The 13,790-nt window shown below is 42.5% G+C and overlaps 1 protein-coding gene across 10 annotated transcripts in view; it reads right to left on the bottom strand.

The window, feature by feature from the left end:
- Positions 1–11,611: 11,611 nt before the first annotated feature.
- MRAP2 (melanocortin 2 receptor accessory protein 2) overlaps positions 11,612–13,790 on the bottom strand; it is a 45,131-nt gene continuing 42,952 nt past the window's right edge. For 9 of the 10 annotated variants that reach the window (XM_070559147.1, XM_070559141.1, XM_070559146.1 and 6 more), the window contains one exon: positions 11,612–13,140. In XM_070559147.1, the coding sequence (XP_070415248.1) occupies positions 12,747–13,140 (394 nt within the window). In that variant the 3' untranslated portion in view covers positions 11,612–12,746. Of the gene's footprint in view, positions 13,141–13,339; positions 13,467–13,790 lie in introns of those variants that run through there. The other variant, XM_070559150.1, reaches the window with a different exon arrangement.

The following is a 13,790-nucleotide window of genomic DNA, read 5'->3' as shown; positions in this document are numbered from 1 at the left end:
TATTCTATTTTGGAATAAGCTGTGCACATAGCAGGTCTTCAGTTCTATTTACAGATTAAAGGTCCATAAATTCTGTCAGAAGTAGTAGCTACAATTAAAGGCCTCAGGAGCCGCACCCCATTCCTTAATCACTGCCCTAAGCGTTCAGGATGATAGCACAGAGAGAGACATCAATAGGCTGCCATGCATAGGAAGGCTTTTATGAAGATTTAAGTTCTGGAAATTAGCAATCCTCTCCTACCAATTCCATCCTCCTCACAATGTCATAAGGCACCCGCATCCACAGGATTTCCCTTCAGGAACTTTATCGGGGTATATGGCTTGCTGCTGTCACCACTGCCTTTGTGCAGAGATTTCTGATCGGATCTACTACTTGTGAGCCCACAGCATTCTGTTACTATTATCTACCATCAACCCTGAGAAATCTAGGCTTTCGTATTAGGGTCCCATTCCATATTGCAGCAATTCTAAATTTGTGACTAAATGCCAAGAAGGTGAAAACAGATATTCCTCTTTATCACCCATACCTACTAAGGACTCTAATTAGGTGGGTCCTAGAGCCGCAGGCACGCAAGAGGTAATCTTACTTGGAATAAGATAGACACTTTGTAGTTACATGGCTGTTCAGTGGCCATCCTGCTTTGAACAGCTCCTTAGCAATGAATGGTGGGAAGAGTGACACTGGAAAGTTTTCTTTTCCGTCTAAGTTACTGATAATTCTGTTCTAGTACTTGAACCCATTAATATAGCCTTCCCTTTCAGTTTCCATAGAAGAGTCTTTAATGAAAAGCACACGTATTCCTTCTCAGCACCTGTCCAGCTTGATAGGGATTAAGTCTAATTAGGTCCCTATTCCTAATTAACCTATTCTCCCCTCTAGTCTAAACCATAGATCCATTTTTCTCTCTCCAGGTTTACTGAAAGTTTCAATCACAACCACCTAAATAGTACAAATAGAGGGAAACATACTCTTTTCCACCTACACCTACTTTATAGGATTGTGGTAAGAAATCTGTTGGTTGAGGGGCAGTATTAATCACAGGGGAAGTCAATCCTATAGGAGAGGGAGAGGCATTGGGTTTCATTAGTAGAATAAAATGAGTTGTTAGTAAATTCAGGAACAAGAGAAATGGACTAGACTTTTTGGAGAAGCAGGAGAAAAAGTAGGGTAATTGTACCAGATATGCGTTCCTGAGCACGAAAGTGAAGAGACAAGAACACGGCAGGGGTCTGTCCCCGTGCAGCTAGTCTCAGTAAACCCGCCGTGCTCTTGAACTCTCTTGGTGGCCCTGCCAGTGGTCCCCACTTTAGGGTAATGATAGTGCGATGAGAAAGTCCTGATGCAGAGGACAGATAGTAGAAGTAGAGCTGCACACAGCCTGTGTAACTCCCTGGAGAAAAGTCTGGAAGGGATTTTTGGAAAGGACTTGTGAGGTAGGCAGAAGTGAAGTTATAAGGGAAAGAGTATTTATAAAAGGGTTGAATTCAGCCTCGTGTTGGAGAAGACTGAGGGGAATGAGGCATCTTGTTTTTTTCTCCCACCAGCTCCAGGCATTCAGAGTAAGCAAGCACACATTTGCATGCCCATGTCTTCTGACCTGATGTGCTCAGGATCGTGGCTGTGTGCAGGGAGCCCTAATGAGAGCAGGCAGGTGCTCACTCCCCTGGCTTGGGGTCAGAGTCTTCAGGGCAGTCCAGCCCCTCAGACACAGTAGGAGCTTAGTAAATTAATCACCTTTTATCCTTCGACCTCCATCTACAAGTACAACCCTCGCCTCCCTCCAATCCCCAGAGACCATACCCATTCTCATACTCAGCACAACTACCACAACCAGCAGGATGAGAGCCTAACTCTGGATGGATGTACATCTCTACCTTTCCTCTCTCCCCAGTGCCAGGCCCTATTTCCAGTTCCTGCCAGAATTGCCCACTGTCATAAAAGTCAACGTGTTTGAAACCAGCTCCTTATTTTTCTCCCTGACACCAGCTGCCCACTCCCCTGGGTTTCAGCATTCTCCAATCAGTTCTAAACTTTGAGGTATTCTCGACTGTCTTAGTCAATTGTGGCTGCTATAAGAAATTACCTTAGATTGGATGACTTGAACAATAATGATTTCTGACAGTTCTCGAGGCTGGGAGTCCAAAAGCAAGGCGCCTGGCTTGAAGATGACTGTCTTCTCAGCGTACCCTCACATAGCAGAAAACAGAAGCAAGCTCCCTTGGGGTTCTTACAAGGGCACTAATCCCACTGATAAGGCCCTGACGACGTCGTCCAATCCTGATTATGTCCCCAAACCCCCACCTCCCAATACCTCACACTGGGGGATAGGGTTTCAACATAGAAGTTTTGAGGGGACACAAACGTTCAGTCCACACATTGACTAACTCTCCCTGCCATGGATGGAGTCCTCAAACCTGTAGCCAATTTTTTCAAATAAGGTTTATATCTATCCGTCCCTTTCCATTCCCATAGCCACCACCACTGGAGCCCTGCCACCATTTTTCTCCTGACTTTTCTGGTAGAGGTTTAATTGATTCCTCTCCGCCAGTGCTCTCCTCACTCCAGATAGCCTGCAGAAAGCATTGCCGGCTAGTTCTTCCTAAACTCTGCTTGGTGCATACACCTCCCCACTCTCCCCTGCTGTGTTTTGGGTGTAAACGTCAGAACCCTTACCTTACCCTTCAGGGCACTGGTCAGTCTGACCCCAGCCTTCATCACCACACTCATTCCAGATCTCTGGTCTCTTACACAAATCCTCCCTATATTGGTTTTCTGTTAGTGCTGCAACAAATTCTCCCAAACTTAATGACTTAAAACAACACAGATTTATCCTCTTAGAGTTCTGTAGTGGAAGGCCCGACACAGTTCTCGTTGGGCTAAAATCAAGGTATCATCAGGGCTGTGTTCCTTCTGGAAGTTCTGGGAGACAGTGTTTCCTTGCTTTTCCAGCGTCTAGAGGCCTCCCCCATTCCGTGGTTTGTGTCCCCCTTCCTGCATCTTCAGAGCCAGCAACCTTGCATCTCTGAGCATTCCTCCATGCTCACATCTCCCTCTGACTCTAAACTCGGCTGGGCAAGCTGCTCTGCTTTGTACGACTCAGGCTAGATTGGGCCCACCTGGACAATCCAGGCTACTCTTCCCACTTCCCCGTCTCAAGTCCTTAATCACATCTGCAAAGTCCCTTTTGCTGTGTACAGCACCATTTTCACAGACGGCTACCCTTGGAGGGTGGGGAGGGAGCATTATTCTGCCTACGACACTTCCTTCATTCAAACCAATGTACTAAGCTAACCACACCATCTATCCTCCCACCTTTGCTGTGTCCTCCTCCTTTCCGTTTGATCCTGTGCCTGTCACTTCTTTTGTTCACCAAACCAGGTTTTCATGATCACATTCTTCTCTCTGGAACGTGTATTCTTCATAATGTCTTATTATTGTTCTCATTCTATACATACACACACACACACACACACACACACACTGTCACATACACATCCCCTGTCCATCTCTTTATTTCCTTAGAATCTTCTAGAGAAATCAATTCCATGATGATAATGGTGATGATGATGATATTGACAATGACGACACAGGCCTCTCAGGGACTCTGACAAAGAGGGAATCATTGCAAAGCTGCCACAGAAATAGGCTTAAAGGCAAATAACTGCTATCATGTTTAGTGGAATCGACTAATAGTTATTTGTTTTTTAAATTTTATATCGCCATATTTAAGATTTTAATGTGAATTTTCTTTAACCACTAAGCAAGATTCTATTTTAAGACAAAAATCTGAGAGCATTTCTGTCTTCTAACAAATTGTCTACTAGCCTTTTGTAAGATGATGCTTTAATAAAGATTACTACTGAGTTGCAAATAAACAGGATTCATATAATCTCACCAGATGTAATGAATGTGGAAAGACTAAGGAAGAAAAGCACAAAGCCATTCCTAAGTGCCTTGAACTTCAAATTGCTCACAGGAGAAACTGTTACCCAAGGTGAGTATCACACCGACGTAATGCCTGAGTGTGATGAGGAAGCTGACTCCCCTTCTCATGTAGGTATGCTGCTCACTTGTTAGGCGCTAAAACAACTTCCTCACTGTATTTGTTCCTAGTAAGTATGGAACAGTTTAGGCTCTACACAAAGCAGGCTAAACATCTTCCCGTGCTGCCAGATCACTGGGCTGGATTTCCCCCACAGGAAGAACAGGATTATACTCCACACAAAAACTCCCCTGAGACCAGGCAGTCGCAGGGCAAGGGGTAACTGCAGCTCCCCACAGTGGGGAGCTAGTGTAGGACTGGAGGGGACCATGGAAACAGAGTCGGTCTGAGAGGACATACTACTGCCTTGGTAGCCAAAGACATCATGGATATCTGTAAGGATATAGTATTCTCCCAAGAGTTCAAGGAGGAGGGAGTATGTGAACAATAAATAGATTAAGACACAGCTGCATATAATTATCACAAGTCAATTAGAGTATGTTTTGGTATTTGGAAAATTATTATCCCATTATTCTTTGAAAGTGCAGTAGTACCAATAGAAATAATAAAGACTGAGAGATCTTGGAGATAAAAAACAATAGAATAAACCATTCCAAGTCTGTTGGATTCCTTGACAAAATGCAGGAAACAAGCTAGATGTCTTCAGCAGACCCCTCTTAATGCAAGACTCACTCCTGCAAAGTATAAAACTAGCGTTTTCAGCAGACAGAGGGAACAAGTCAAGGTTCCTGATCTTGAGAGGTGCACAGTATGGCAGGAAGGATCAGACAAGTACATATAGCCAAATATGGACGAATGCAGTGAAAGTCTTAGGAAGTGTGAATCGAGCCCAGAAGAGAAATTCCTTTCACCTAGAATCTGGAAAGCCTTTCTAGAAAACGTGGCTTTGGAGATGGATCTTAAGGGGCCGAATTTTGGCAGAATAGGATGTAAGGAAGGGAGTTAAAAGACTAATTCTAAGATTCATATGGAAATAGAAAGGACCCCACATAGGCAAAACAACTTTGAACAAGAAGAATGAAGTTGAGGACATACACTATCTGATTTCTAGACTTTCTATAAAGCTACAGTAATCAAGAAGTATGATATTGGTGTAAAATAGGCAAAAAGAACAATGGGACAGAATAGAATGTCCAGAACTAAACCAACACCCTTAGGGACAACTGATTTTCAATAAGGGTGCAAAAACAATTCAGTGGAGAAAGGATCTTCTCAACAAACAGTGCTGGAACAATTAGATACCCATATGCAAGAAAATGAACTCTGATCCATACCTCACAACATACACAAAACTTAACTCAAAATGGATCATGGACCTTAATAGAAAATCCAAAACTATAAAACTTCAAGAAAAAAGTATAGGATTAAACCTTTATGACCGTGGGTTCAGCAACGATTTCTTTGCTATGACATCAAAAATATTGCCTATTTTAAAAAGAAATTTATAAATTTAACTTTATCAAAACAAACTTCTGCTTTTCAAAGACACTGTTAAGCAAATGAAAAGACAAGCCACGGACTGAGAGAAACTATTTGCGGATCATATATTTGATAAAGGATTTATATCCAGATTAAACTCTCAAAACACAATAATAAAACAAATACCCCAATAAAACAATGAGCCAAAGACTTGAAAAACACTTCACCAAAGATAGACAGATGGAAAATAAGCATATGGAAAGATGCTGAATACCATTAATCATTAGGGAAATGCAATTGAAAACTGCAATGTGATACTACTACATGCACATATTAGATGGATAAAATTAAAAGGACCAACCTTACAAAGTGTTGGCAAGGAAGCAGAGCAATCAGAATTCATATACATGTGAGGAATTTAGATACAACCATTTTGAAAAACTGCGTATCAGTTTCTTAAAGAGGTAAACACCTATCTACCATACGACGCAGACCTTTGTTTCCCAGGAGCTTAAGAAAATAAAGGCATATGTCCGTAGAAAGACTTATAAACAAATATTCATAGTGGTTTTATTTATAATAGACAAAATTATAAATAACCCAAAAGTCCATCAACAAGTAAATGGACAAATTAGGGTATATTCATACAGTGAAACGCTATTCAGCAATACAAAGGAATGAACTGATACATACAACGACATGGATGAATCTCAAAATAATTATGCTGAATCAAATTAACTAGACAAAACAGAGTAAATACTTCATGGTTCTATTAATATAAATATCTTGAAGATGCAAACAGTGTACAGTGAGGGAAAGCAGATCAGTGGTTTCCAGGAGGTGGGTTGGGGAGGGAGGGATTACCAAAGAACATGAGAAAACTTCTGTGGGTGATGGATATGTTCATTATTTTGATTGAGGTGATAGTTTCTTGGGTGTATATATGTGTCAAAATGTATTAGATTGTACACTTTACATATGTAAAAATTATTTTGTCAAGCATACCTCAAAGTCATTTTAAAAGATGCAATTCAGTCCTGACCCCCTCAGTGCCTGACTGGAGTGAGATGCTCGGCCCCTCGCCCTGTCTGCCTTACAGGAGGGAGGAGACTTCTCTTGTGGGAGATAGCATCATATGCAGTGTCAATGGATTTCTCATTCACAATGTCTGCCAAATAATAAAAAATGTCTAGACATGCAAAGCATCAAGGCTATATGATTGATAATATGAGAATACAAAACATTAGACAATAGATGCAAACCAATAAAGACTATAAAATAATTACTTTTAATATGTTTAAGAAAATAGAGGAAGTGATAAAGAAAACAGATGAACAGATCAAGATTTTCACCAGAGAAATTACTGGAATGTGTTTTTAAGAAGAATCAAACAGACACCCTAGAACTGAAGCTTTCAGTTCTGGAAACATGGTGAACTGAGCTAATTTGGATCCCTTTTAAGTAAAATGTTTAATAATGCTGGATAAAATACAACAACAGCAAAAATAACACAGAGCTAACGATGAAGGAAAGAGAAGCTCCCAGGTGACAACAATGAAGAGGAAACTTACAGCCAGAATGGAAGCTTGTGAGCTGATGCCGCGCCACCCTGGAGGGAAGGGGTTTAATCTGCAGAGTGAATGGGGTTATAATATCCATTCAGGGAAAAGGGTTCATAGCAGAAGGAGGGACTCTCGCACTTTACTGAGACCCCTGCATAAAAGTCATTGGAAGGGCTGCCTCCTCAGTGAAAGGGAGCCTCGAAGAACTCTAGGCACTGGCACAGCAGAGGGACAAGGAAACTGGTGCTGCCAGAGTCTCGAGGGAAGAACGGTCTCCCTTACAACATCTACACTCCATGCTCATGCTTCATTCACGTGGATGTGGGATCCCGATTTACATATGCTGCAGGAGTCCCTAAGGAAAAAAAATAACAGAATTCCAGGTTGGTCAAATCATTTAAGGCCTAAGGACAAGCAGCACACATTTGCTCTCCAGGGAAACTATAAACCAGGGTGCATGGGAGGGTCACAGGAAAAATAATGCTTGCTGAGGAGAAGCTCACACAACTCTACACACACACACGCCCCTGAGAACTGTCAGAAAGAATTAACCGTAAGTAAGAAGTAGCAAACCTAAAAAACTCCAGGATAACTAGTATTCCAGAGCCTAAAATTATGAAGCAATCTAAAAGAGAGCATAAAATAAGTATGGCCGAACCATTTTTAAAAATAAAATGAATCATAGAAAATGTAGTGAAAAAAAGAACAGATTGATTTTTTTAAAGAACCAAACAGAAAATATGGGAAAAAAAAAAAGATAACAATTAATATATAAAATTCAATAGGTGAGTTAAACAACAAACTTTAACTTTCAATATCTAGGATGTTCTTTAAAATTCAAGAGTAATCTCTAATATACGTGTTTAAAAAAAGAATAAAAACAAAGGAGCCAGAATGGAGCATGTAGACTAGGCCAGCCGCTAGTCTAAGTGCTTTATATATTTTATCACTTAATGCTCACAGACTTTGAGGTGGATATTATCCCTTTCTGTGTATGAGGAAACTGAGTGTCACAGAAATTAGGTATCCTGGTTAAGACTGCGCAGTTCTCAGGCGATGCAGTCAAGCCCAGATAGAGTATCTCTGGAACCCGTGCTCTTGACCATGACTGCATGGTACAAAGCAGGAAAGGAGAAATGCAGAGCAAAGTAAACTGAAACTACAAAATAGAATGCTGGAAATGAAACATGACCAGTAATCGCAATACGTTTAGATGGAATAAACTCACAAGTTAAAAGATAGATTTACAGATTTCATTTGTTTACCCGAAACAAAGCAAAATCAAAGCTTAAAACAGATTGAAAGTTAAAAAGAATGACATAAAGAGGCCAAAAGTTAGAGACAGAAAAAAGATATACTAGATAAACACTAACCAAGAGAAAGGGAATCATTCAAGCCTTCCACAGGTTCACTATTTCCTTGAAACCCAGCTTGGTCTGCCACATACTCGCTCTGCCTGAGCAAAATACTGAAGCTCCCAGAGCCTTAGTTCTCTCACCTGTATAAGAGATATAAGAAACAGTCCCTCCCTCCCCAGAGTCCGTTTTTATTGACTGCCTACTGTGTTTCAGGCACTGGTCTAGCCACTTGGGATCTACAAGCGAACAAAATAAAGATCCCTGCCCTTGGAGGGCTTACATTCTAGTAGGAGGAGCAGAAAATAAACTACAGATACAATAATCATGTAAATTGCACAGTACGCTAGAAGGTGGTAAGTGCTGTAGAGAAAGACAAACAGGGTGAACAGGGAGATGGGGTGCTGGGGTGGGATGAGGCCATGCAGGTTCCCAGTGGAAAGAGGATGGCCAGTGTACACCTCCTTAAGAACATTGAGGAGCGAGGTATTATTTTGCTAGGGCTCCCGTAACAGAGTACTACAACTGGGTGATTTAAACAACAGAAATGTATCGTGTCATAGTTCTGGAACTAGAAGTCTGAAATCCAGATGTCGGCAGGGTTGGTTTCTCCGAGCACTGTGAGGGGGGACTCTCCCAGGCCTCTCTCTCCATCTCTTGACGTCATCTTCCTTCTAGGCATGTCTCTGTATCCAAATTTCCCCCTTTCATGAAGATATAAGTCATAGTGGATTAGGGCCCACCCTAACGACCTCATCTTAACTGATTACATCTGCAACAACCCTGTTTCCAAATAGGGTCACATTCGGAGGTATTGGGGTTAGGACTTCAACATATGAATCTGGGAGGGGAATACAATTTGACCCATGATGGGGGCATCTGAGGAAAGACTTGAGGGAGTGGGCCGTGTGGGTATCTAGGGGAAGAGTGTTCCAGACGGAGAGACCAGCAGGGCAACAGCCCTGAGATGGGTGCATGTCTGATGTTTTCAGGGGACAGCAGGAGGCCAGTGTGGCTAGAGCAGAGTCAGTCAGGCAGAGAACAGATTAAATCAGCTGGGTGCCCGGCGGGGAGGAAAGCTTTGAGATCATTGTAAGGACTCCAGCTTCCTCCCTGAGTGAAACGGGAAGCCATTGCAGGGTTTTGAGCAGAGAAGGAAACTGACAAGTTATATTTAAAAGGATTGTTTAAGCCTCTGTGTTGAGAGTTCTCACAGTAGGATTACAAAAGTTAACTTAGCATGCTGCTTAGTGCCAAACAGTGTCACTAGTAACAGTGTCACCTGTTACTGTTTATAAAAGTGTGCTGGTAGTGTTCCATCCAGCTTCCTTTACTATCCAGTGGGTTATTCCCTGCTGCTGCTGGGGCGGTTGGCCCACTAGTGCCCCCTTCCCTAGAGAATTGCCCTTAATCAAAGCAGAAGCCACCTTATGCTGACTGGCTTGGAGTTACAAAAGGTCATGCCCTTGCCTCAAGAGGGAATGACTCTGTGGTGTAATTTGTGCCTATTGTCTAATGGAATGAATACATGTCACACACTGAGGAAACTCACAATGTTCTTGAGAATGTTACACCAGCAGAAACACTGCTAACTTGGGCTTTAAGGGCAGAGAGAGGACAAGATGAAAGAAGTCTGTCAGACTCCCGAAATTCTACATGCAGGAAACGGGTTAATAAACCACTTAGTTATTCTACCCTTCAAGAGAAAAGAAGGATGATTTCAAGGGTAGAGCTACAGGCCCAGAGGGAAGCCACAGGCCACAGAGGATTGCTTCCAGGCCTTGAAACATAATGGAGTTAGCCCGGTTGAATTTTGAAATTGCTTGGCATTGGTGACATCCCTTTTTAACAGGAATGTGTATAACTGGTATCCTACACTTGTCCCACCATTGCATTTTGAGAACAAATGACTTGTTTTCTAGTTTTACGGTCCGCAGATAGAGAATTTTTCCCTGGGTTGGATCATACCCAGGGTCTCACCCCTACCTGACTTAGACGATTAAGATGATGAGATGTGGGACTTTTGAGCTGATAAGATTCAGACTATATATAATGGACTTTGAGTTGATGCTGTAATAATTGAGTCTTTGAAGGATGTTGGGATGAGGTGAATGTATTTTGCACGTAGGACGGACATGAATCTTTGGGGCCAAAGGGAAGACTGTGGTAGGCTAATGGCCCCCCAAACATGTCCATGAGCTAATCCCTCGCACCTGTGAAGATGTTACCTTACGTGGCCAAAAGGACTTTGCAGATGTTATCAAGTTAAGGATCTTGAGATTGGCGATGATCATGGGTAACCCAATATAATCACTAGGGTCCTCATGAGAGAGACAGGATGGTCAGAGGTAGAGATGTAAAGTAGAAGCAGAGGTGGCAGAGATACAGGGTCATGAGCCAAGGAGTGTGAGCAGCCTCTGGAAGCTGGAAAAGGCAAGGAAATAGATTCTTCCTTGGAGCCTCCAGATGGAACACAGCCCTGATGACACCTTGATTTTAGCCCACTGACACTGATTTTGGATTTCTGCCCTCTAGAACTATAAGAGAATAAATCTGTGTTGCTTTAAGCCACTAAGTTTGCGGTACTTTGTTACAACAGGGATAGGAAATAAATTCAGGAACCAACATGAACATGAAGCACCTGCTGCCTGCTGTGCTGTAATGAAGTTCCTTATCTCTGACCCAGGAGTCTTGTGTCCTCTGCCGGCATGCACAAAACTGTGCCAGGCTGACTTGTTAGCTTGCAAGGTGGGGTAAAATCCTAGACCCTTCCCAGTTCTTGACATTTAGTTAACAAAAATGATGGTATAGTCATGGATATTTTTCCAACTTTTAAATATCCTTCATTCTTCAGACTAATAAATCTACTTCTAAATAAGATACCACTTAAATAGCTTTGAATCTTAATAAGAAATAGCCCATGGTTTTATTTGATTACTTAAATCATGAATAATAATATTAGTAAAAGTTAATAAAATCAGCATTCTTTAATGAAAATAGTATCTATTTGCAAGAATGTGGGTTAATTACAAGAAATATTCCATGCTTTGTTCTACTGTTCAGAGTCTTAAAGAATAATATTTTCCTCAAAAGAGATTATAGGAAAGGGATTACTTTGGGTGGAATAATTCCTAAATGAAATTTGGTGCATTACTCAGACCACGGGGATCGTAGGGATGATAGAAATTACGAGGTGTCAAAAACATGGAATCGTTTCTAAAGGAAATGAAAAAATTGATGTCTGAAAACAAAAGACAAGAGAAAATTCCTGTGCATTCAAATACATTTATTATTTAGCTTAAGCAAGACAGGTGGTGAACAAATTCACAATGAAAATGCCACCGCGAGTTTAGCAGCTGGTCATGCAACTGACTCTGTGCAAAAAGTTGTTTCCAACACCAGTGTGCAGGTTTAACTCTGTGTTGCACCAGGCCACCCTGAATATGTGTTGGTGGGTTATTTACAGCCCATTCACCATCTCAGCTCAGAGCCCACACACTAGCCGCATAACCATCACCTACACATCTGCCAAGTAAATAGACAGCATGGCAAATAGCACTTTTCTTGTTCAGTAGCCAATGGCACAGCAGTGTAACCAAACATAGATACACCAGCACAGGGACACAGAAGGACCTCCCCTCACTCAGCTGACAACCTTCCCTACATTTTTTGGGGACAGTGCCATGCAATGTATCATTGACCGGTACTCCTGGGGGGGCCGTCCCCAGGTCTGAGCATGGGTGGCTGGAGATCCTCAGAAGAGCTGTTTCAGCTCAACCAACAGAAATGTTGGCCACAGTGTCTGTGTGAGATGAGTCTCCAGACATCCTGGTAGACACTCAGGCCCCTATAGAAAGCTTGGCTCAGTTAAGGGTTGAGTGGAAGGTCAGACATGGGGGATTCTACAAGAGATAGGAGGCAGTGCCCTAGTTTATACTGCTTTAGGTGGATCCCAGCCTTGTCTGGATGCAAAGTTGTAAATTCACAAACTATGAGAGCTGGCATGGATCATCTACTCCAGACTCCTCACTTACAGGTAAAATGTGGCAGCCCAGAGAGGTAAAGCGACTTGCTAAGGTGGAGCATGGTAGCAGCAGGGCCAGACTGGAACAGTATGCCAACCCCCATTCAAGATCACTGACACCAAGTATGTGGCCAAATTTTTCAACAAGGAAGATGAGACAGTCTAAATACTTTAATCCAAAAAAAGCCCCAAGTGCGTTTAAAGACATAAATCTCAGCTTAATCAGCTCTCCTCTGAGGGGCTCTCTTCTCTCTCTGTCTTTCTCCCTCTCTCTCTCTCTCTCTCGCCCACACAGACACACACACAATTTTGGTGAATGGAGATTTCTCACGATACAGACAAAACCCACATCTTCCAAAAGACACTTTACGGAGCTTGTTTCTCAATCCAGGTCTTTGTATGAGGTCTGGGAAACTGGCTTATTTTCAAGAACAATAGGTGGTTCTGAAATCAGAAGATCATCCTCCCCAAAGGAGGAGTTCTGGTCCGTGTTCACGAAGTTGGGAATGTCAAACTTCATGAGCCTGTTCAGCTCCTCCTCTGGCCGCCCACTGCTTCTGATGGCTTCCTGGAGTGGAACATTGCTGTCGAGGAGTGTGGTCTCGTGACAAGCTTTGGCCCTGTCCAAGTGTTCCACTTCATTGATGTAGCAGTGAAAGAGAGACCTGGACTCCTCGTTGCCCTGGCGAGAAAACACCTTATCTGGCTCCAGAGGTCTTCCGAACTCTGACACAAAGCTGTTCATTCTGAATCTCTTCTCCGAAGACTCTGCATTGCTAGAAAGGAAAGGAAAAGAAAAGACTGCTTACATTCCAGCTCATTCACCTGCAGAATCATAGTTCTGGGCATGTAGGGCAGGCCGGCATATTTCCTCTGATTATCTATTGAGTGCAGGTCCTTGTACAGAACATGCAGACAAACATCAGAAGTGAGAGACATCACTTCTGAACACGTACGAATAAACCCAAGGCAAACCTCAAGATGAGGACCCCTGGACAGTCCCAAGAAGAGACAGCTTGCTGAGGAATCCCCTGATATTCTGCATCATACACTCGTGTTCCTCAGCGGGATTCTCGGATCATCAGCATCAGAATTACTTGAAATGCTTCTTAGAATACAGAATCCTGGGTCACAGACCCTCAGAACTTCTGGAGGTGTGGCCAGTAATCTGTATTTCATAGAATCCCTAAGGATCACTACTCATGCTCAAGTTTAGAACCACTGACCCACATCAGGCAGGCCTGAACAAAAATAGTGCTATCTCACAGGGTCGAGTTACATATTTGTTAGAGCATTGTCCTATCGATTTATCTCACTCGATTCTCAAAACTGACCGGTGCCGTCACTTCAGGCAAGAATTACTCTACCCATTTTACAGATGTATAAGGTAAGGCAAGGAGCAGTCAGAGTGCCCACTTGAGTCACA

The sequence above is a fragment of the Equus przewalskii genome, chromosome 9 (assembly GCF_037783145.1).
Source record: "Equus przewalskii isolate Varuska chromosome 9, EquPr2, whole genome shotgun sequence".
NCBI lineage: Eukaryota > Metazoa > Chordata > Mammalia > Perissodactyla > Equidae > Equus > Equus przewalskii.
The sequence above is the reverse complement of the archived record's forward strand: the minus strand, read 5'-3'. Positions and strand labels throughout refer to the sequence as shown.